At 41.8% G+C, this 22,967-nt stretch overlaps 1 protein-coding gene across 1 annotated transcript; it reads right to left on the bottom strand.

The window, feature by feature from the left end:
• Positions 1-3,691: 3,691 nt before the first annotated feature.
• Positions 3,692-7,198, bottom strand: LOC100025738 (leukocyte immunoglobulin-like receptor subfamily A member 6). Its single transcript, XM_056826284.1, has 5 exons — positions 7,090-7,198; positions 6,738-6,776; positions 6,282-6,566; positions 4,237-4,530; positions 3,692-3,702 (listed from the first exon to the last, which is right to left on the bottom strand). Exons 1-5 carry the CDS (start codon positions 7,196-7,198, stop codon positions 3,692-3,694), a joined length of 738 nt encoding a protein of 245 aa, XP_056682262.1.
• Between the last annotated feature and the right edge of the window lie 15,769 nt (positions 7,199-22,967).

Genomic DNA, 22,967 nt, shown 5'->3' with positions numbered 1-22,967 from the left:
ATAGAACTAGAAGTAGTATTGCTAGATCAAAGGGTATGAACAGTATAATATCCTTTGAGATAGTTCCAAAGTGTTCTACAGAGTTCTTGGATCAGTTCACAACTCCACCAGCAGTGCATTAGTGTCATAATTTTTCCACATCCCGTCCAAATTTTGCCATTTTACCTTTCGGTCATAATATCCAATCTGATAGGTTGAAGTAGGACCTCAATGTTTTATAAAATGTGTATTTCTCTAGTAAATAGTGATAGGGAGCATTTTTCCACATGAATATAGATAACTCTGATATCTTAATTTGAAAGCTTCCAATTCCTGTCCTTTGACCAATTTATCATTTGGGGATTGACTTTTATTCTTATCTATTTTCTCCACATTTAAGAAATGAGGTCTTTCATTGAAGAAGTTTGCTACAAATTTCTTTTCATACTCCAAAGCCATATGAGGGCACACTGTAGATGATAATGCACAAAGACAATAGTCTTTCTCGGTCACCGAGAGACTACCACCACTTATTAGAATGTCTTTCGTTGGGCTCTATTTCCATTTATCCTTTTTCTTTTTCTCATTTCACCCTGTCCCTCCTCAAGTTGTTTGCCTCCCCCAATTTATCCTTCTTCCAGTCTCCCTTTCCCTTATTCCCTTCCCTTCCATCTTTCCTTTATGATAAGTTAGGTTTCTATACCTAATGAGGGTGTGTATTATTCTTTCTTTGAGTCAATTTAAATGAGAGTAAGGTTCAAGCAGGACCTGCACCCCCACCCCCTTGTCCCCATGCATTTTAAAGCTTTTTCATGCCTCTTTTTGTGAAATGATTTACCCAACTCTAAGTCCCCCTTTCTCCTCATAATTCAAACTTCTTTCTTATCATTTAATTTTATTTTTTAAACTATCATCCCATTCCAGTCAACTTACACCTATGCATTCTATCTCTGAATACTCCTAACTACCCCAATTATGATACAGCTCTTAATAGTTACAAGTATGTCTTCCTATATAGGAATATAAGCAGTTTAACTTTATTGAATCTCGTATGATTTCTCTTTACTATTTATCTCTTTATACTTCCCTTGACTCATATTTGAAAATCAAATTTTCTATTCAGCTCTTGTCTATTCATCAAGAATGCTTAAAAGTCCTCTATTTCATTAAATATACACTTTTTCTGTGAAGGATTTATTCTCAATTTTACAAAGTAGGTATTTTTTGGTTTATGTCTGTAAGGGGAGACATTCCAAGAGCAAGACAGCTAAAACAGTGAATATAAGTGAACACCTCTTAACCCATATAGAACATGATATTCTTATTTATATATATTTATATGTAAAATATATATACTTATATGTAACAAAGTTTAATTGATAAATTAAACACACAATAAAGCATTACTAGTATTCAATATAGAAACAATAAAGTACATTATACAATATTATATAATGCTGCACATCCATCCCTCCTCCTACCCCATTGCTCTCCCCCTCCACCCCCCATTACCTCCCCAGAACAGAATGCTTTTTCCTGCTTCTCTCTCTTTTAGGCATTGTCTACTCAAAAAGATTGTCAATTTTGGGACGCCAGGAACTCTTTCTCTCTCATCCCTCTGTCTCTGTCTTTTGCTCTTTTATTAGTTGTATATTACTGCTTAACCCAGTGTATGGCACATAGGGAGTCCTTGCTACATTTTTAAATGTTGATTTTTAAATAGCTTTGTTCATTCCTTCCTTCTCTCTATCTTGAGGGATGATCTGGTCACAGTGCTCAGGCAAGGACTCTCTGGAGCTTTTCCAGTTCTCAGTCAGCAGGACCCCCAGGAGGATAAGGACCAGCCCAGCCAAGATGAGGCGGGCCAGATTACCCATAGTGTAATCCAGGGCAGCAGCATCTGTGGATCAGAGTTGGTCACTGAGATATGGTTGCCCTGTGTTTGGCCGCTATTTCACCTGTGATCACTAAGATCATCTCCCACAAGCACTCAGATCCTCATCCCAGGCCCTCCTTCCCCTTTAACTGGGGATGTTCCTGTTAGTACCCACCTGGCAGACTGACTCTGTGGATGAAGGAAGGAGAGAGTCTGGGGCAACTTCCTGCCTCTTCCTTCCCTAGAGCTGATCCCTTCCTCATCCCATCTCTCTCCCATAACCTCAATTTTATACTTCCTCTACTCACTGTCTCCTTCCCCCTCTATAGCCCACCTCCTATCTCTTAAGTGGATAGTTTTGGGGGATGTTTCCCCAAAGTCACAAGAGATATCTTCATTCCCAGGCTAAGGGTCTCAGTACTCACCCTATATCTGACACTATGGACCACCATTTCTTGTAGGAGTTTCTTCTTCTAGATTATCATGAAAATGCTTTCTCCCTGTCCTAATCTCCAGTGGAAGGGAGAGAGACACAGCCCTGTCCTAAGTGGGCTCCCATTCTTATTCCATAATTCACTTCTTCAGACATTCATTAATCACTCATCCTGGACCCAGCCCTGGTGCTAAGCCAATTCCAGAAGATACAAAATTGAAAGGAAGCTAAATCCTACTCTCCCAGGGCTTATATTTCTCCTGGACTATTCATCATATTAACAAATAAATCACTCTTCTGAGGAGTAGGATCACTAATAATTGGGGTGGGGACAACCTGGAGATCAGGAAAAGTTTCTTGTAGGAAGGGTCTCTTAAGGTCTCCTAAGTTAAATCTGAGAGACATCTTTGCATTGGAAAAGTAGGAGGTGAGGAGGGAGAGTATTCCAGGCAGGGAACACAGCCTGGGCAAAGACCCAGAGGTGGGAGAAGCATAATAAGGTGCTAAGGCAATAAATGAGGAGACCCTGGAGGGGCAGGCAGACCCTGACTGGACAATGAGCCCTGCTACTTCCCTCCACCTTTTGTCAGGAATCCTCCAGGTACTTACCTGAGAGCCTGTTCTCAGATTCAGGGCTTGGAGGGAAGGTCCCTGGAAATGAGGAAAGGGCAGGGTTAGGGGCTCTACAGGTGGGTCCAGAGAGGACTGAATAAATGGAGGGTCTGGAGATGGGGTCTGAGCACAACTCTGCCCAGATTTTCTGTGGGGGGGGGGGATGTTGAGCAAGTCCCTCCTTGCTCTGGCCTCATGGATTTCCCATCTGTCATATGGGACCTGAGCTCAGAACTTCTCCTGGCCTGTCCACTTCTGAGACTTGATGATTCTGTGATTCCTGTGATCCCTCTCCAAACTCCTGGGGGAGGGGCTCTGGGGGCAGGGGTGAGACCCAGAGAGAAGAATGGATGAGCTGGTATGGGAGAGAGGAACCCTCTGAATCCTTCTCAGGGCCTTCGTTCTGCCTGGCCCCATGATTGTAAAGTTCCTCTGCGTCTTCAGACCAGAGTCTGCTGGATTGGTGGGAAGCTGAGTTGTACAGAGGAGGAACAAGGGTGAGGAGGTCATCTGGCACTTCCAGCTTACAGGAATTGGGATGAAGACACCTGACAGACCCTTCTTCAGTGCTAGAGAAGTCAGGGATGGGATGGCCCCCATCCTTAGTTGTCCCAGTTATAATTGTATGGGGATCAGAGGGGAGGGTACAGGGGCTATTGGAGAGGTAAAGAGAAAGGAGATGGATTGAGACTTTTCTGCACATCTCTGCTCCATCTCAAGTATGTCCCCCTGCCAACATAAGTTTCCTCAAGCCCTCCACATGTCTTGGTTTCCTCTGAAAGATGGGGTTCTCAGTTCTGACCTACATGGGAGATGGAGAGCAGTAGTAGAGAGAGACCCCCCTCTGGTCCTAAAATGAAGTATTTATTCACCTGGTGGGGAGGATGGCAAATCTTGGGGATTCCCAGGACTCTGGTGGAGGTGAGGAACTTTTGAGGTGCTTAGAACAAGGAGAAGAAGAAGAAGACAAGGGCCTTGGGGATATTTAACCCACCCCAACCTGTAATCTCACTACTCCTCAGGTCTACTCTGCCTTCCTTGTCTCCCTCTCTGACCTCCTCAAACAACTTTTCTAGGACCAAATACATATTGTCTAATTGTGGGACCAACACAATTGGACAGACTGCAAATTGGGGAAGGATTTAGAGGCCTCACTGCCTACCTTCACTGACAATGACTCATTCCCTATTTGATCAATGCCCTCTCTCTGAGCTTCCCCTTCTTGCATTGGTCCTGGTCTCTGGGGTCCCCTGCATCAGGGTTGTGAGCACCCAGTGAGGTGCCTCAGGGTCATAGAGGGAGCTTAGGAGAGATGGGAGGGCTGGAGTTTCCTCACCTGAGACCCTGAGCACCAGGGGGGCACTGGGGGATGACCACTGATTAGGGAAAGAACTTTGAAAGCTGTAGCATCGGTAAGTGCCATTCTGGCTAGAAGTCACAGCATGGAAATAGAACTCAAAGTGACGCCCCCTTCCATGACTCTGGGTCATCCCCCGGGTGATCTCTTCTCCATCTTTGTACAGGACAAACCAGTCATGCCATCCCCGTGTCTGACACTGCAGAGTCACATTCTGCCCTGAGGCCACCTCAGAGCTGGGCAAGGCTGCCAGGGAAGGTTCTTCATAAAGGCCTGGAGGAAGAGGAGACCCTGGAGTTAGAGCCAGAAGAAGCCTCTAGCAGGGAAGTGGGTCAGATCTGGCTGGAAGGAGGCCTGGCCTGGGCCTTCCTAGGTCCAACCTGGGATTTGAGGTTTAGCTCTGGAAGAAAGGAAAGGTCACATGTATTGGGGGAAGACAAGGACCTTGGACAGCTCTGCGGTAGAAATAGAAAGAAGAGGGATGAGTGGAGGGAGAAAGAGAAATAAAGAAGGGACAGAGTCAGAGGAAAGAAAGGAGAGAGAGATAGAGAGAAACAGAGACAGGTGGGGAAAGAGGAAGGGAGTCAGAGATAGAGACAGAGATGAGAAAGACAAACAGAGGAGAGTGGTGGGGAAGGAGGCCTACACTGGGAGGCTTCCTCCCTGGTGATGGGCTGAGAACCCCAATTCCTGGTCCTTTGGCAGAGAATCTCCCTCTACAGAATGGGGGCATTGGTACAATTAGGAGCCATCTCTTCAGTTTGGGCTAGCTTCCCAAAGTCTCCTCTGGACAGGTGTTGGAAGGACAGTCAGAGTCTTGGGTGTGATTTCTGTTTCCCCTACCCCCTGAGTTCCTAAGTTCTACAACACAGACTCCTGAGAATGCACAAAGGAGGCACTCCCTCCCCTCTCTGTGCCTAGACCTGGGCTGGAAGGGGGGCCAGGACAGCAGCAGATTCACTGTCCTTTCACTCCCTGTTTTGACTTTGGGAAGGGTAGGGCTAGAAATGGGAAATGATCCACTAGTCCTGTGACATTCTGCAGGGAGCCTCCAGTTCTCTTTGGTCTCCTGAGATCCAAAATGAGTCTCTTGTTTCTCATCTGGCCTCTGGTCATAGAATCAGAAAGAACTGAGTTCAAATACAGTCTCAGACTCTTCTTGGCTATGTAATGCTGGACAAGTCACATTCTTTTTGCCTCATTTTTCTCAACATATAAAATGGGAATCATACTAACACTAACCTGGTAGAATTGTAACATGCTTGGCAGATAAAGAAGTGCTTATTCCCTCCTCCTTCCCCTAACTCCAGAGGAAGAGCAGAGGCAAAAGTAGGTGTCAACATGGAAATCTAGAGATCCCCAGTTTATTTAGTTTGAGTGTAGAAACCCCAGGTTTTGACCTTGTCACAGGAGAGGTTTCCCCCTGAGGGAAGGTCCCTCTTAGTTTGGGTAGGAACAGCTAATCCCATCCAATATTAAGCATCCCTTTTGTCCCAATGGTTTCTCCCCCTAGGCTAAGGTCCATGACCAAGGTGACCCAGCCCTAGGCTAAGTCTTTCCCTTTTGTGTCCATTGTAGGGCATCAGCCCCTCACTATTATTCCTGTCTGGAACTCCTCATTTTCCTTTCTTACCATTGTAAAGTCAATCAACTATCCCTCTCCAAACCCCCAGGTCATCTAGAGTGGTATATAGGTTCCCCAAGTTCTTTTGTTCCTCGGAGTCCATCCTGAGTCGGTGGCACTCCCAGGGGCTGGTGACCAGGGCGTCTTGACTCTGTGCAGTCATGGAAAGCAGCTTTGTTGTCGTATTAATAGCGCTAACCCCTTTTCCCTTGATTAAAGAGTGATTTTTGACTATTTAATAGTTCTGTGTTTTTTCTAGTTGACATAGGGGAGAGGCTAGGAAGGACAGAGCCAGAGGGACACTTGGGGGCCAGACTGGGCTGGGGAGGAATCTAGGGCTGCTGGGAACTGGAGCTAACCCTGCCTGGGGGGTCTGGGCCTGGGAGGGGATGTTCCTCACCTGTCACCACCAGCTGCAGGGGCTCACTGGGCTCTGACCAGCCCAGTGAGTGTCTGTAGTGGCAGTAGTAGGTCCCTGCATGGTTCCAGGTCACAAAAGGAAGGGAAAAGTTGACCTCAATTCCAACTGTGCTCATATCTGTGATGTCAGACATTCCATTTCCTAGCTTTTGCTCCAGGCGGTACAGATCAGCCTCCTGTGACCCCCTGCACCTGAGGGTCACAGTTCTCCCTTGGGGCACCAAAGAGCCATCTTCTGCCCTGAGGGAGGGTCTGGGGAATCTGTCTGGAAGGGAATGAGAGCTATTAGGTCCAGGGATTCCTCCTTGTGTGGGCACCCCACATATACTGAGTCCCCTCTCACTTTACCCTCTCAGTCCAGCCCAGATCTCTCCCAGCTCCCTCCCTTGGGGTCAGTAGTATGCTCTGGGCAGAGGGAGTGAGGGGAGGGACTCACCTGCTGCCTGTGTCCTCATCCTCTGGCCCAGACACAGCCCTGGCAGAGAAGACCCTGATTACTCATGACTCCTCACACCCACCACCCCATCATTATCAGAGGAAGGACACAAAGTGGTCAGAGCCTGGACTTAGGGTTGATGTGAATGAAGTCAGCTGGAACCCAGAAGATCCCTCTAAGAGTCCCAGATCCTCCCCCCAACCCCACACTCCTCCACTTTACTATGAGATCTCAGACTTGTCTTTCCCCACCCCTGGAGGAAAGTTTGCCCCTCACCAAATTGGTGGTGGACACAGGTTGGACTTGGAGGTAGGTAAAGACCCCTCTAGAATAGGAGCTGCTTAAGACTCACCAAGGTACAGCAGGGAGAAGAGGGTGGGGGTCATGGTGGTCCCAGTGACTGATGGGAGAGGGAACTGACAGTTGACCAGAAGCTGGTCTGAGGCACAGGATGTGTCCATGGATAGCTCTGCAAGTCCAAGCCCCTAAGAAGCTTCACTTCTTCTCTTTTTCTGTGGTTTCTAGTGCTTGATGGCCCCATGCAGTGGGGAGGATCATTTGTGTGCCTATGGAGGGGTGGAGTCATCTGGTTTTAGAATGGCTGAATGATTCTTGCTATTGTGGTGATAATTCAGGCCCCATTGCCTGGGATAGATCCCCAGATAAGCTTCATGTGCCAGCCTCACAGCTTCCCTCTCTGAGCTCCCCATCATTGGTAGATGTTGGTCTCACTCAGATCCTTTGAATTTGACCATGGTGTCCAAGCCACTTCCTTCCCTCAGTTAGAGCTTTGCCCCCAGGCCAGACAGACAGGGCTTCCTGGGTCCTAGTAGACAAAGAGTTAAAATGACAAAATAAGGTGCTGATAACTTGGAGCTCAGGGTGCCATCTTCTATTGATTCCAAGGTAACCTTTGCCAGCTTCCACCCATCCTCTGGAATGTCTAGTCCCTTTGGTAGGGCCCTGGAGCTCACTCTCCCTACTTGTCCTCAGACTGGCAGGTCAGGTTGCTCTGGACAGGACTACCATTTCCCTAATGCCCGTTGCTTATGAGCCCCCCGCCAAGTTCCCAGCATATCATTTAGCATGTTACTAATGCCTTAATATCAATTGACCAAGGGACATCAGTTAGCTCACACTGTTTCCTCAAGGATTGATTTAGCTTTTATAAAAAGAAAGTACTGAGAATGCAGAGCAAAACATCAAATACTAAAACACCCCCTCCCTCTCCTGTATACCCACTTGATCCTTAGAGACAGTAAAGGAAAACTTTCAGTGGTCATTAGGAAACTGGTGAACCATCTTTGATAGTGTTTGCATTCTACGTCTTTAGATTCAACTTGAGTAATTGCCCTTTTTGCAGCTATTGGAGATCCAATTGCAGAAACAGATTTATGGAGTTGGAGCTAAGGTGTGTGTGTGTGTGTGTGTGTATGTGTATATGTATTGTTAAGAGGGAAAGAGAAGAGAGAGAACAAAACCAATGTTTGCTAGGTGCATTAACAAAAAGCTAAGCCAACTATTGTAGTTTCCTCTTAGAAAGTGCAATATTGTGTGCACCTTTAATTAGAAGATCTTTAGAGGTATAAGCTGGTTATGTTAAATGATTCATTAGAGAGACTAGTCTCCCAAAGAATCACAGGGGGTGGGGGGGGGAGATTGTGAAGATAGGATTAACTCTCCCCTTGTCTATTTTTAGGTAATCAAATCAAGAACATAAAGTATCCCTACTTACCATTAAGTATGAGAGTTTACAAGTCACTTACTACTGTAAGCTCACACCTCCAAAGGCCCCTGCCTGTCCTTTGGGCAGTTCGAGGCAAATTGAAAGACTGCAATTAGTTTCTGTGAAGTTAGCAGGCTTCTGCTGTTTCCACTTCTTCTTGTATATATAATTCCTCTAAAAAGACCACAATTTCTTTACAAATTCCAATATTACCCAATTCCATTAATAATCAGTACAGTTTCTCTATTGGACAATTGTATTTTAGCCTCATTTCTAAGGTATGATAGGCGGTGTATGGGGTGCTCAGGGAGGGGTAGTATCTCTGGTATGGAGGGCTTGTCGTGCCCTCCTAGGGCAGCTCTCCAACCTCTGACCCCCATCTGACACCCAGCTCTCTCTTGTGGCTCCCAGTAGCTGCTAGAATGCGGAAGGGGCCACACCCCAGGCAACCGATTTGGCAGGGTGAGGGTAGCCATCTGGTCGTCATCGACCCCTGGTGAACCAGGGCTTTGCTCACCCAGCATGTGAAGACTGCTTCGGCTGAACAGACGGAAGAAATCAATAAACCAATAAGAAGGTTCAACGGCTGAGATGGCGATACAGCAAGGCACTGTGGAGTGCTTAAGGCGTGTTGGAGCACAAAAGACAACACGGCCATCCAATGCATCTGAGGAAGTCTCCAGGTGTAACGACTTTTTGTGCCACTGGACCCAGGCTTCCAACGCCGAGAGTGTAGCATCCCAAGCATATTCACATCTATGAAATATAAATGACTGTATGATTACCGTGTCTCCAAGCATAAGGTTATACCAATGAGGCTTGTGAATGTAACCTTGAACTGGCCATGCGGCCCTTGGCTAAGACAAACTCATTAACATGCTCGGACTCAATTCCCCGGGAAAGTTCGGTTTGCAATCTACACGCCCAAAGGTGTTTCCTCTACCTTGCCACCCAATCTTAAGTGTCTATACTTTGTGATGTGGTTACTAGTCCTTGGGAGTACCGCCCAAGCAGGACAGGAATAAATTCAGAGGCAACCCATGAACTTCCTCTTGGCCTTTCTCCCTTTCATGGAGCTCCACTGGGCTCCTCAATGACTGTCTCTCTCTCCTCTTGACCTTCTCCTTCCCCGAGCCTGTAACCATCTCGGCCTGCATTTCCTACCTTAATCTCCTCCTCCACCTCATGTTCCTTTGTACTCATACTTTCCTATCAAGGGGAGTATCATAGGGATTGCCTGCCCTATTCAAACACTGACTTGTCCGTGTCTTTCATTCTCCACCCTGGTTCTCGGTTCCTACCTCTCCTCGGGTCCCATCACAAAGGTGAGCCCCTCCCCTTGTGGGACCCTGCTGGTCAGGGAAGTCCATTAAGGAAAAAACCCCACAGAGAGAGTGGGACTGTCTCTGTGCATCGACTTTTCCACTTAAATCTCCTTCACGCACAAGTGTCTTTGTGCACACTCATCTATCATAGATGAAAACGCACAAAGACAATCGTCATCCTCAGTTACCAAGAGACTACTACTATACTATACTATACTATATGTATTGTTAAATTTATGGTTAGACTGAATATTTAATTGGTCACCAGGGATGTAATTTCTAAGTGGAATTTATGGTAGCTTATTTTTACAATAGAGGGAAGGTATTAAGGAAGAGAGAAAGGGGAAGAGAGAGAGAGAGAGAGAGAGAGAGAGAGAGAGAGAGAGAGAGAGAGAGAGAGAGAGAGAGAGAGAGAGAGAGAGAGAGAGAGAGCACTCGTTTCCTTTGACCCAAGTAGCAATTCTAAGGCCCCAGTCAGGAGAAAGGAGTCTCAAGAGAATGGGCCTTTCCCAGAGGCTCACACCTCCAGAAAGGGCAAGGAAGGAAGTCAGCCTTTACACTCATGACTTTGTCAGTTCAATCAGCAGATTCTTTTATCATCCTCAACTCCAGTAGGCTCCACTCCAAGACTCCAAAAAAGACTCTTTCAAACTCCAAGTCCCTCTTCACTCCAAGTCTGAATGTCTCTCTCCACTCCAAGTCCTAGTGTCTCTCCCTCTGTGTGTTTCTGTTTCCACTTATAAAGACCTTTTTCTCTTGTGTCACTTACCCTAAATTTCTACCAATCACACCCTATGCTCAACTCTAGGACTGCCCACTCTTTCAAACATTGGTCACATCCCTCCCACTCAGTGTATGAAATGGGTGTTCCCACCTTTTTGAGGTTAAAATCCAAAATGGGTATATCAACTTTAAGTACTGTGTTTACACTTTAGGGATTAAAATCTAAAAATAGACAGGGGATTACAATTTAATCTTCACAATCACAAAAGAGCTAGGTACTTTCATTGTTACAATCAGGGGAGAGACAAATCCAATCTCCATAATTCCCCTGATGATCATTATTAGACTAGTCTCCCCATTGATGATTTAACATAGTCATCTCGTATCCCTAAAACTTCTAACTACAGATGTATAAAATATTTCACTTCCTAAGAGGAAATTACAACAGTTAGAGATACGAGGGAAATAGAAAAGAGAGAAAGCAAAGCCAATGTTTTCTTAGGCACATTGACAAAAAGCCAAATTAGGGGGCAGTCCCCTTTGTCATAAAAGGGTATATTTACAATAAATGTTCCATCTGCTTTTGCTTAATTGATTGCACCCAAAAGTTCATTCTGGATCTTCTTGATGCAGTGTAGGTTTCTGCAAGCATCTTTCTTCGAAGAGTTCATTCTCTGGGTTCAAGGAGTTAGCAAACTTTTTTTCCTAAAATTCTTCTCAAACAAAATTTCAAATCTTGGATTTTTCTTTAATAAAAATACAATACAATCCTCTATGAAGAGAGTGTTCATAAACAACCTAATCAATTCAAAGTGGTTGAGTTATGGGTGTATGAGTCAATTATAAAAAGAAAAACCAAAAACTTAAAAGAAAAATGAATAGAGTAAAAATTAACCTTTTGAGAGAAATAAAAAGTCAAAATTCAGAACCAAAATATCAAAAATTATGTATATAAAATTTACAAATTTAAGAGAATAAATTCATAACAGACCCTTGTATTAGGGCCCAATTAAAGTAATTTTTATCCCACAAGTCTATAGGACAGAATAAGTAGCATTTAACTTACCCATTTGCAGCCAATATTACAGGAAGTTGCCGTGCTATAATAGCCAAAAAGGACTAGATTTTTGTGTGTGGTATGAACGTGTCATTATCTAGTCTGATATTTAATCCTTTTTCAGGACTAGTCAATTGTTAGGTACTTTCATAGAAAGTATTTTACAACAAGTGTGGTTCAAGGAGTCCTGTGTCTTAACATATGTCAAGTGTGGCAACCTCAAGTCTCACATTAGTTTCAAGTACTTTCATATTGGCTTAAAAGTTCATCAATCCTACATGGATTGGTTTTTTGACCTATGTGCTCTTTTGGCACTTTTCAGATTAAATCTGTGTTTCTATGGCACTGTGTAGATAAAGTCTGTGCTACTTTTTTTTACCCCATTTCCTAGAATCAGATATAATCATTAATAATAGTCCCATAATATTTCTCAATAAATGCCAGGTTTCCATAATCTAAAGCTTTTTGGGTATGCATTTTTATGCTAAGCAAATTAATATCTTAGCTTATTGCAAAAATCAAGAAATAGTTAAAAGAAAATCTTTTTTGCTTCAAATGAAAAAAATGAGAGAAAGAAAAAATAAAATACAGTATGGCACAAATAAAGTGCAATAAAATAGTACAGATCCAGCGATAGGGAAGTCTTATCATAAGCAATAGTTAAATACAATCAATATAGTCAATTATTCATTATCAACAGAGGGTATAATCAGTCACAGAGGTACTGTATTTAAAAAATTCCATTTCTTCTTTGCTACTATTTGGAGAAGAGATAAATAGAAAATAATTTACAAGGAATATGGTTCAAGGAGTCCTGAAAAGGGTTAATAACAACAAAAACAATAGAGTCCAATGGGCACCACCTTCTGTCCCACGTGGAGGGGTGGCAGAAGCCTGAGTACTTTTTGGATGAGTTCCACTTAAGTTATACTGTTGTGGAGTTAGTTGGTCTGCATTATCACTCCTAAAGTTGTGATTTCTATGATCATTATTATAGTCATTTCTATAGTTATTATTTCTAAAGTTGTTATTATTTGTTTTTTCATGTAGCCAGTTCTTATAGACCATCATTACATGGCCTCTTTTTCCATAGTAAAGACATGATTTATCTGTGGATTCTGGCAAAGAGGATATGGTCTCTCCCTAATTTTTCAGTTTTCTTTATAACATTTCAATTTCTTTCTGTAAGTTTTCCACTGATTTACTGTTTTCCTCACATCTTTTTGTATGACCCTTATTAACATAGACTGCTACTCTCCTCAATTCTTCAAGGTCCCTAGAGTCCCAGGTTGGGCAGCTAGTTTTAAAATAGTCTTTTACCACTTAACAACAATTCTTAACAAATTGTCTACATATTTGTCTAATGTCTCTTTCTCTGGGTAGATCAAAGTCCATATACATGTTCCCCACATCAATAAATCTATATAAACTGGGAGGGAGTCTCATCTATTTCTTGTTTGGTGCTTTCAAATTTAGAACATGAATTTGGTCTATTAGACCACGTTCTCATGCTGTCAATAATGTTTCTCTGGCCTGGTTTAGTTTTGTATAATCTGGTTCAACCTTGGGGTTCCAATGTGGATTTTCAGTTGGCCAATAATGTGCTCCCTTACCTTGCTTCTGATTAGCCAAATAGATTACTTTATTTTTTCTCTGTTTGTCAAATCTTTCTAATAAATTTTTGACATCTAACCAATATAAAAATGGAGATTTAAACCCTGGACTTCAATTCCCAGAAGTCCTTGGTAGTTCCCAGAATTCCCTAAAATCTCACCAAAGTCCTCATGTGAGTGCAAGAACAAAATGTGTATTTAAACTGACTGTACCACCTATCTCTACTTCTGCTTCTAAGCACATGCGGCTCTCTACCTAGCAGACAAGATGTAGAGTAAGTGGTTGTGAATGGGCTCTGGGCCTAGACACATGCCTTTCTTATTTTGTATTTTCTTTATTTCTTAATTCTAATAATCTTTAATAAACCTCATAAAATATAATACTTTTAGCAGAGAAACTAATTTTAATTGTTACAGTTTTGGCTAACCACGTCGGTTGTGATGAAATACCCTCAACCTTCTTAACTTTCCTAAATCTTTACTAAGTTCAGCTTAGCTAGTGCCTAAATTTTTTAAGCCAAGTTCCTCCAAGAATAATCTGGACCTGTTTGATTCAAATCAGTCCTTCTCTGACTGCCACTCATGGTCTCTCTCTCACCTGGTCCCAGGTCCACCGGCCCACCCTCCCACCCAGCTGCTGCCTGCAATCCAGACCCAGATGAACTGCCCGGCCCAGAAAATCTGACTCATCACCCCAGGCCCAGCCCCAGGACCCAGGCTGATGGTAGCAGACCCAATTTCTTCAGGAGCAAAAACCAGCTGGTAAAAAACAAGGGTGTTTTTTCTTTAGGCTACAATTAGCCTCCATATGAACTGACGGCTGGAGATCACAGGGGGGTAGAAAAAGAAAGAGATAAGGAAGAGACTTTTGAATTTATAAGCATGACTTCTTTAAAAGGATATCTTGTAACTGTATTGATTCTTTCACTTAGCTCACCTGGGAGCCAGAGAAAAATTCAGCTCCCTGCAATTCTTTGGCCAAATTTGAGATTCCTAAAATCCACCCTTACTATGGGAGGGCAACTCAGCGGCTCAGTGGATTGAGAGCCAGGCCTGGAGATGGGAAGTCCTGGGTTAAAATCTGGCCTCAGACACTTCCTGGCAGTGTGGCCTTGGGCAGGTCATTTAACCCCCATTGCCTAGCCCTTACCAATCTTCTGCCTTCTGACAATAGGCATCTAAATGGACAAAAAACCAAGGAACTTTAAAGAGACTGGAGGTTATATTTTTAAGGCTTTTTGGACTCCAATGTTTTATAAAAATCTCTGTATTCTATTGCATTTGCTGATTTTTTGTTTAAGGTTTAACTTTGTGATTTTAAGTTCATATATTACTGCATTCAATACTATTCTGTTACACTGAATCACTTTAATGTGCTCAGTTTTAACTACTGTTATATTCTGTTGCTTTTCCCCTATAACTGTGCTGAACAAACATTATTGAGTAAGCCCATAGAAAAACAGCTTTTCTATTTTTGACTTTGTAAATTGTCACATAGAGGATATATGGTCTCCATCAGAAAATTGCTATAACAACCTTTGGAAAATTTATTGAGCTAAATATTTCAAACTGATTTTAAGGGTTCTTTAGACATGATTTTTAGAATTTTTCTTAACAATCTCTGGTCATTTTGCCTGCCCCTAACATGAGGTAAGGCCCATTTTTAATAGCTGAACTAAAATACAATTATAATCCCAACTCCCACATTTATAAAATGTGAATGGAAGCTGGGAAGTTAATCCCAGGGCATTGTACCCCCTAGAAGCCTCCCCCCCAAAAAAAGGGGAGCATCTCTCATTTATACTCTTCAGCTCACTTTACAGAGGTTTCAGTTTTTCCTAGACTCCTCTGCCACATTTTTTGCAATGATATCTAGAATTCTTGATGATGTTCTAAACCCAAAATAAGTTTTAATTTGTTCAAAAATATGTTTACCAAGGTTGAAAGATTTGCTACGTCTGTAAAAATTGTTACAAATATCAATCAGTTCATAGGCTTTTAAAAATGCCATATAGAAACTTATGTGAAATATGATAGTGGGTTTGTTTGCTATTGTAATGTGACAAGGAAATCACTTTGAAAGACTGATATATATTAATTTAAGGTCGCCAAGGAATTCAGCTATGTAATTCCTAAATGAAAACTCAAATCAACAGTCAACCTTTTATGGAGTTTAATTACAAACAGGATGAAGAAAGGTATTAGAGATAGAGAGAGAGAGGGAGAGAGAAAGGGGAGAGAAGGGAATAGGGCTTAAATACCCCCTCTGTTTAGGCTGGGCCAAAAGGCCCAAGCCCTTAGATAGCTGGGACAAAGAAAGGAGATCAGTCCCTATTACTCACGTGACCAAAATGGAGAAACAGTCTCAGGGGCCTCCACCTCCAGCTTCCTTCAGAGCAAGCTTCTCAGAGCACCTCTCCAACCACTCAGAGCCAAAACTCTCCAACCAACCACCCCTCAGTCCTCAGACCCCTCTCTCTTTAAGTAAACCATCCAAGTTCCCTCCCCTCAGTTCTCACATCTACCAATCACTGTCCATGTCTTCCCTGTGCCAATGGTGGCTCTAGCTTAACCCAGGACCGCCCAGAGGTCTGTGGATTTGCACATGTCTGTTGAAGGTCATATTCTCAAATAATTAAATCTTGATCCTTTGCTACAGCCCTTCCTAAATCCTGTTACCCTGAGTAGGGTAGAGATTGGAATAATTAAATTTTGATCTATGCTGCAGCCCTTCCTAAATCCTGTTAGGACTGAGTAGGGTGGAGATTGTAATTTCCAAGACCTGGTTCTGTCATTCCAAGTATCTCTATTGTATCAATTCTAAAATCAATCATGACTCAAAGAAATTCCTGTTCTATGCTTAAGCATAGGTCAAAGCCCTTTCCATTGTTCAGCAGAAGGTTTCTGTCCTAAAGTAATCTTAAGAAAGGAGGAGGAACCTCCCTTGTCAATTGGGTTCACATTCCAATAGACTATCACTAAGAAATTTTCCAAGTATGAAATTTCCCAATGGTGAGATTTCCAACATTTATAAGTCTAAGAAATTTTGAGGTTTACAGTAATTAAATGGACTATTGAGAATTTGGGGAATATTGATGCTTACATATTTGTACTACTGTTCTTTATAAAAGAAAATAACTGTTACCTTGTGAAATTCATTTGCTTGTACTCACAGTGGATCATGGCCAGATATGAAGAGGAAATGGATCTCATTTTTGGTGAGAAAGCCTTGTATTCTATATTTTCTTAGCTGATACAGTGTGTCAATGATTATAAGCTACAGTTTTGAATTTTTAAAACTCTTTTATTCTATTTTTCTTGCATATGCAATATATTATTTCAGTATTTTTTCTCTCCTTTTTATATTTGGAGCACGTCACCAGCATTAAGATTTTCTTTAACTTTTTGATTTTGCAGTGACATAAGTTTAGAATACATTTGCTATAATGTCAATGTATGCCCCCAAAAGCTTGAGACTGTAAAAATGATGCCACTAATTGTTTAAAAAAAATATGGGACTTTGCTTAATGATTCTGTCTGATTCCAGGACAAGATGTGCATAAGAGCCATTTCACGGGGCCAATGAAGCACAAAGCTAAATCTGATTAGTACCACAAAGAACACACAGGATATATTAGTGTGAAGATTTAAGGTTGCAGGGCTTAACATACATTAAGGCATAGGCCTTCCTTGTATCCACACTCACCCTGAAAATACTTACAGATGAGTATCCCAAACTTGGCTCCTACTTGGCACCTATAATCTAGTCCCTTTTCTCTCTTTCATAGTGTGGCAAACTTTCTGTAGTCCTGGCTACTGACTGGGTAAATGCTTACTTGCTTATGTCATTTTAATTGGTCCCTGATTCAAGGACCTGTTAGAGATTTATTTTTCCTTTACTTAGAATTTTTGCACATAAGACTTTGATAGTCTATATTTTCATCCAGAAATTTTCTTTTTTAATTGGATTTTTCTGATGTTTTTTTTTAATTTCTCTTGCCAATTGATTCATATACCTCATAACTCAGCCATGCATCCCTAGGTGATCCTGTGTTTTTTGGTCACCCTCTTCATGGGGAAATGTAAAAATATTATTATTTTAAATTGCAAAGTTTAAATTCCTTTTGAGAAGAATTTTAGGTTAAGAAACATGATACCTCTCTGAATCCAGAAAACTGAACTGTTTGGAGAAGACACCATGAAGAAGCCTCCAGACCACAAGCTGCATGAAAAGATCAAGAATGAACTTTGGATGTGGTTGATTGAGCATTTATTTGCATGTAAACTTTCATGCCAAAGGGGACTGACCCCTAACTGGCTTTTTGTCAATGTGTCCAGCAATTATTGGTTTTGTTCTTTTTTCCTCTTATCCTCAAATTGTTATAATCTTTAAGTTGATTATGTTTTCATGATCCTTTTGGGGAAACTTTTCCCAATAGGATCAAACAAGGAAATGTAAAAATGGAGATTTGACCCTGGACTTAAATTCCCAGAAGTCTTTGGTAGTTCCCAGAATTCCCTAAAATCTCACTAGAGGCCTCAGCCTGAGTGGGAGAACAAAATGGGTGTTTTAAACTGACTGTATCACCTCTCTCTCTCTCTCTCTCTCTCTCTCTCTCTCTCTCTCTCTCTCTCTCTCTCTCCTTCCACTTTTAAGCACATGCAAATCTCTACCTAGCAGGCAAGATGTAGAATAAGTGGTTGTGAATGGGATCTGGGCCTAGACATGTGTATTTCTTATTTTGTATTTTCTTTATTTCTTAATTCTAATCATCTTTAATAAACCTCATAAAATATAATACTTTTAGCAGAGAAACTAATTTTAACTGTTACAACAAGTGGGCTCAAAAGTTTTGAATATGTTCTCCAATCCTTTTTTAATTAATATAGGCTCTTCCTCAAACTAGGAAAGGTCTTCTTTGAATTTGTTTAAATCCTCAGAACTGAAAGGTATATGCTGTCTTATAGATACCAACTTCCTGTTTTTATTGAAATTTGGAATTTCCCATGAAGGGAATAAACTTCCATCTGAATTTTCTCATGTTTCTGTCTCTAGGTTTCTTGCTCCATTTTCAGTGGGGTAGGTAAGAGAAGGGGAAGGGGTGGGCAAGCCGAGGGGGAGAAGTTGTGGGCCCATAGTGCCAGAAGAATGAGAGTTAGGAGAAGTATGGAAAATGAATTGGGCAGGGTGGGAAGGAGGGGCTAAGGAGGAAGGGGTATGGCCTGAGGGGGAGGAGGCAGAAGGGGTGGGGCAGGAGGCATGGGCAGGGGAGGGGTTATGGTAGAGTGAGTGCGGTAGTCAGCATGGGTGGGAGGAGGAGGAATGGGTTGGGTAGTAGGGGTAAGTTGGGTATGGGAGGGGATGGTTTAGAACTAGCAGCCATATTGTGTAGAGCAAGAGAGATTCTGATAATGAGGAAGTATGGAGAGATAACTCATTCCTACTATGGGGTGGTTTTAAATTCATGTCATTGATATTTATAAAATCCATGATCTCCACCAAACATTCCTCTGTAAACTCAAGTTGAGGATTTAATTCTGCATTTTGTTGAGTAGTGGAAGGAACAATTGGTTGGTTTGACTGGGAAATGGGTTTTTTAAGGGGAGACTGATACAATTCTCCTGTGTGATTCTCTAGACTATGTATGGTATTTTCCAGGTTTCTCTTAGAGAAAAATAGATACAATATTACAGTTCTAATAATTAAAATCGCAACCAGGAGCATTGGGGAGTATATTCAGTTCCATATATTCGCTTGGATTATGAAATAGACAAAGAACAATGTTTGTCCAATTTTGGTTATTTTACTGAAATGCCAGTTGTTAATTAAGTTGTGTGCTGGCTCTAACCACATTTTTATGTGTTTGGGTGTGGTCCTATTTAAAGTTTTAATCCACTTAGCTCTTTTGTGTGAAAGGGCAGAGCAAGACAAGGCTAAATACAATCACTCTTTCTAACAGGGCTCCTTTCTCCAGGTGTTCCTCCCTGATAATTAAGAGCAATCCAGCCAGCTAATATTGTAAGTGAGGATCGGTTAATTGGATTGTTTGTTCCCTAAGGCAAAGGAGATTTAGAAACAGCTTCCCCAGCTAGGACCTTAGGGCCCTGTTGCTAAGATGAAAACAGCTGTGTTCTATCTAATTTAAGGGGGGGGGTTTAAAAATTGAACTTACCTCTATAGCTGATCAAAATAAGCTATTAAAATCTGACTTAGGGATAGTCACAGTAAAGGAAAAGTTTAGGAATGTTAAGAAGATTGAGGGTATTTTGTCACCTCCAACTTGGTCAGACAGATTGTTAAATTTATGGTTGGACTGAATATTTAATTGACTGTCAGGGATTTAATTTGTACATGCCAAAATAAATTACTAAAGTAAAATGTAATTTATGGTAGTTTATTTTATAGAGGGAAGATATTAAGGAAGAGAGAGAAAAGGAGAGAGAGAGAGAGAGAGAGAGAGAGAGAGAGAGAGAGAGAGAGAGAGAGAGAGAGAGAGAGAGAGAATGCTCCTGCTTCCTCTGAGACAAGTAGAAATTCTAAGGCACCAATCAGGGGAAAGGAGTCTCAAGATCATGGGCCTTTCTCGGGCAGAAAGGGCAAGGAACTAAGTCAGCCTTTACACTCACCATGGTGACTGCCTAAAAGGAAAGCAGTCTGAGGTCTCCTGCATGAGCTTCTCCAGGGGTCCAGTTCCACAGCCAAGTGTCTTCACTCTAAGTCTGAGTGTCTGTCTTCCAGTTTCTCCTCATGTGTCTGTCTTCCAGTCCAACTCCGAGTGACTGATTCTTCCAGTCTCTCTTCAGAATGACTCCTCCTCACTCCAAGCCTGAGTGACTGATCTGTGTGTCTCTGTGGTCCACTATTTAAAGATCTTCTTATCTTGTGTCACCTCCCCTAAATTTTTACATCTATCTATCACAGCAGACACTCCTCTCCAGGACTGCCCACTCAATGTATGAAATGGGTATTCACACCTTTTTGTGGGTAGTTAACACCTTTTTGTATTTAAAATGGGTAGATCTACTTTAAATACTGAGTTAACACTTTGGGGATTAAAATCTAAAAATACACAGGGGATTACAATTTAATCTTCACAATCAAGGAAGAGCTAAGTACCTTCATTGTTACACTCAGGGGAGAGCCAAATCCAATCTTCACAAGTCCCAGATTTCAAACTATACTATAAAACAGTAGTCATCAAAACAATTTGGTCCTGGCTAAGAGCCAGAAAGGAGTATCAGAATTTTTTTTGGACTTCCTGGTAAGCATGGTGGCAGTCTAAATGCGGGTCACTTACTCTCCCCAGCACACCCAAAAGATCTTAAAAATCATTTTCAGAAGAATGGAGGAACTGTACAGTTCTGTACAGAACTGTACAGAATTGAAGGTACATGGGATTGGGGATTTTCCAATCTATAACAGGGTGAAAAAGTTTCCACCCAAACATGAGCTGATCTACCCTCCCCCACCACACCAGAACCAGAACCAGAGCCAGAGCCAGCACACACCAAAACAAGCAAGTGAGGGGCACCTCTAGAGTAAGCAAGGGGCACCTCTAGGTCCTCAGAAGCAGACAAGGACCACCAGGGACCCACCCCTGAAAGCAGCTAGGCAGGAAACCTCAGCACACAAGGGAGCACAGACCTTAGGTGCTTGGAGCCAGCTCACCCACCAGAACCAGGCAGTGAGTGAGAAGCACCTCTAGAATGAGCAAGGGGCACTTCTAGATCCTTGGGAGATGAGTAGGGCCCCCAGGGGCCAACCCTTGAAAGCAGCTAGACCAGAAACCCAGGTGGGCGGGAGAACACAGACCTTGAGAGACCCAGGGAAGATAGCACAGTGAAGAGCTGCAAAGGACTGTGGAGATTCGAGAGCTTGCCTCAGGCAAAATCCTTGCTCCTTAACTCCATACACAGTGAACCTGCCCAGCTCACTCAGATTTCTGTCTAAAGAGGGAAGGAAAAACATCCATGAAAATGGCTAATTGTGTGTAGGAGCCTCAAAATCCTTCAAAAAAAAAAAGGCAGTCACCCTCGAAAATTTTTACAGAGGAAAAACCCAGGCTACAGAGGAAACACTGGACGAAATTCAAACAAAGGCAAAACCTAAAAAATAAAAATAAAAAAACGGAAATTGCCCACAAGCCCTGAAAGAATTTAAATATTTTAATTGGAGGTTATCAAAAAGATGGAAGACTTCTGGTTACTGAAGTGGGAAATAGTTTTAAAAAATGAAGAAATTATAGCTGAATACCAAAAGGTTAAAGCAGAAAACCAAAAGATTATAACAGAAAACCAGGCCTTAAGGATGAGAATTGAGCAACTGGAAACCAATGGTCCACACTAAAGGACCACAAGGCCTGGAACACAATATTCAAAAAGGAAAGAGAACTGGGTCTTCAACCAAGAATCACCTATCCATCAAAACTGACTCCTCCCAGAGGAAAATAAGGGCATTCAACAAAATAGAATATTTCCAAATATTTGTAAGGAAAAGACCAGAACTACGTGGAAAGTTTGATATCCAAACACAAAGATCAAGAGAAACATGAAAAGGTAAATATGAAAAAGAGGGAAAAGGAAAAAAATGTTTTTTAATTCAAACTCTCTTCTATAATTAGATCAAATTATATATATATATATATATATATATATATATATGTATATATATATGCATATATATACATACATTTATATATATATATATGGGGAAAATGTTATTTGTAACTCTCAAAAAATGTTTTCATTATTATAGTAAATAGAAGAATTCATAAGAATTCTTCTTTCATAAGAAAAGATTGGGGCATTAAAGGCTATAAAATGATATACAAAAAAGGGGGGGGGAATCGATGATGGTACCAAGAAATACTTGAAGAAATGAAATAAATAGAATAACCTTTGTCACATAAATATACACATGGGAAGGGGAGAGGAAGAACACTCTTATAAGAGGGAGAGGAAGAGAGTGCTAATAGGTAATACTCGAACATTACTCTCAGTGAAATCAATTCTGAGAGGGAAGAGCATCTAGATCCATTGGGATCTTTAAGTCTATCTTATCCTACAGGGTAAGGAAGAAGGGGAAACTAAGGAGGGAAAGGGGGAGGGAGTTCAAAAAAAGTAAGGGAAGGAGAGGGGGGAGGGAACTTAACAGACCCTAAAAAAAAAACAAAAAGGGAACAAAAAGGGAGGGGCCAGAAAGGGAAGAATATCAAGGGAGGGGAATAGAGGGGTTGACTAAAAGTTAACCACTGGGTTAAAAGAATATAGCAAAGAAAGAAAGGACAGGAGGAGAGGATATCAAAATGCTAGGGAATTCAAAAGTGACAATCATAACTTTGAACGTGAATGGGATGAACTCACCCATAAAACATAGACGAATAGCAGAATGGATTAGAATCCAGAATCCTACCATATGTTGTCTACAAGAAACACACATGAGGCGAGTAGATACTCACTAGGTCAGAATTAAGGGGTGGAGTAAGACGGATTGGGCCTCACCTGACAGAAAGAAGGCAGGAGTTCCAATCATGATAACTGACAAAGCCAAAGTAAAAATAGACCTGACTAAAAGGGATGTGGAAGGTAAATACATCCTGATAAAAGGGAGTATAGATAATGAGGAAATATCACTAATCAACAGGTATGCACCAAATGGTATAGCATCCAAATTTCTAATGGAGAAACTAGTATAATTGAAGGAGGAAATGGATAGTAAAACTATACTAGTGGGAGACCTGAACCTACCACTATCAAATTTAGATAAATCAAATCAAAAAATAAATA

The sequence above is a fragment of the Monodelphis domestica genome, chromosome 4 (assembly GCF_027887165.1).
Source record: "Monodelphis domestica isolate mMonDom1 chromosome 4, mMonDom1.pri, whole genome shotgun sequence".
NCBI lineage: Eukaryota > Metazoa > Chordata > Mammalia > Didelphimorphia > Didelphidae > Monodelphis > Monodelphis domestica.
Note: the sequence above shows the minus strand (reverse complement) of the source record. Positions and strands in the feature narration are given on the sequence as shown.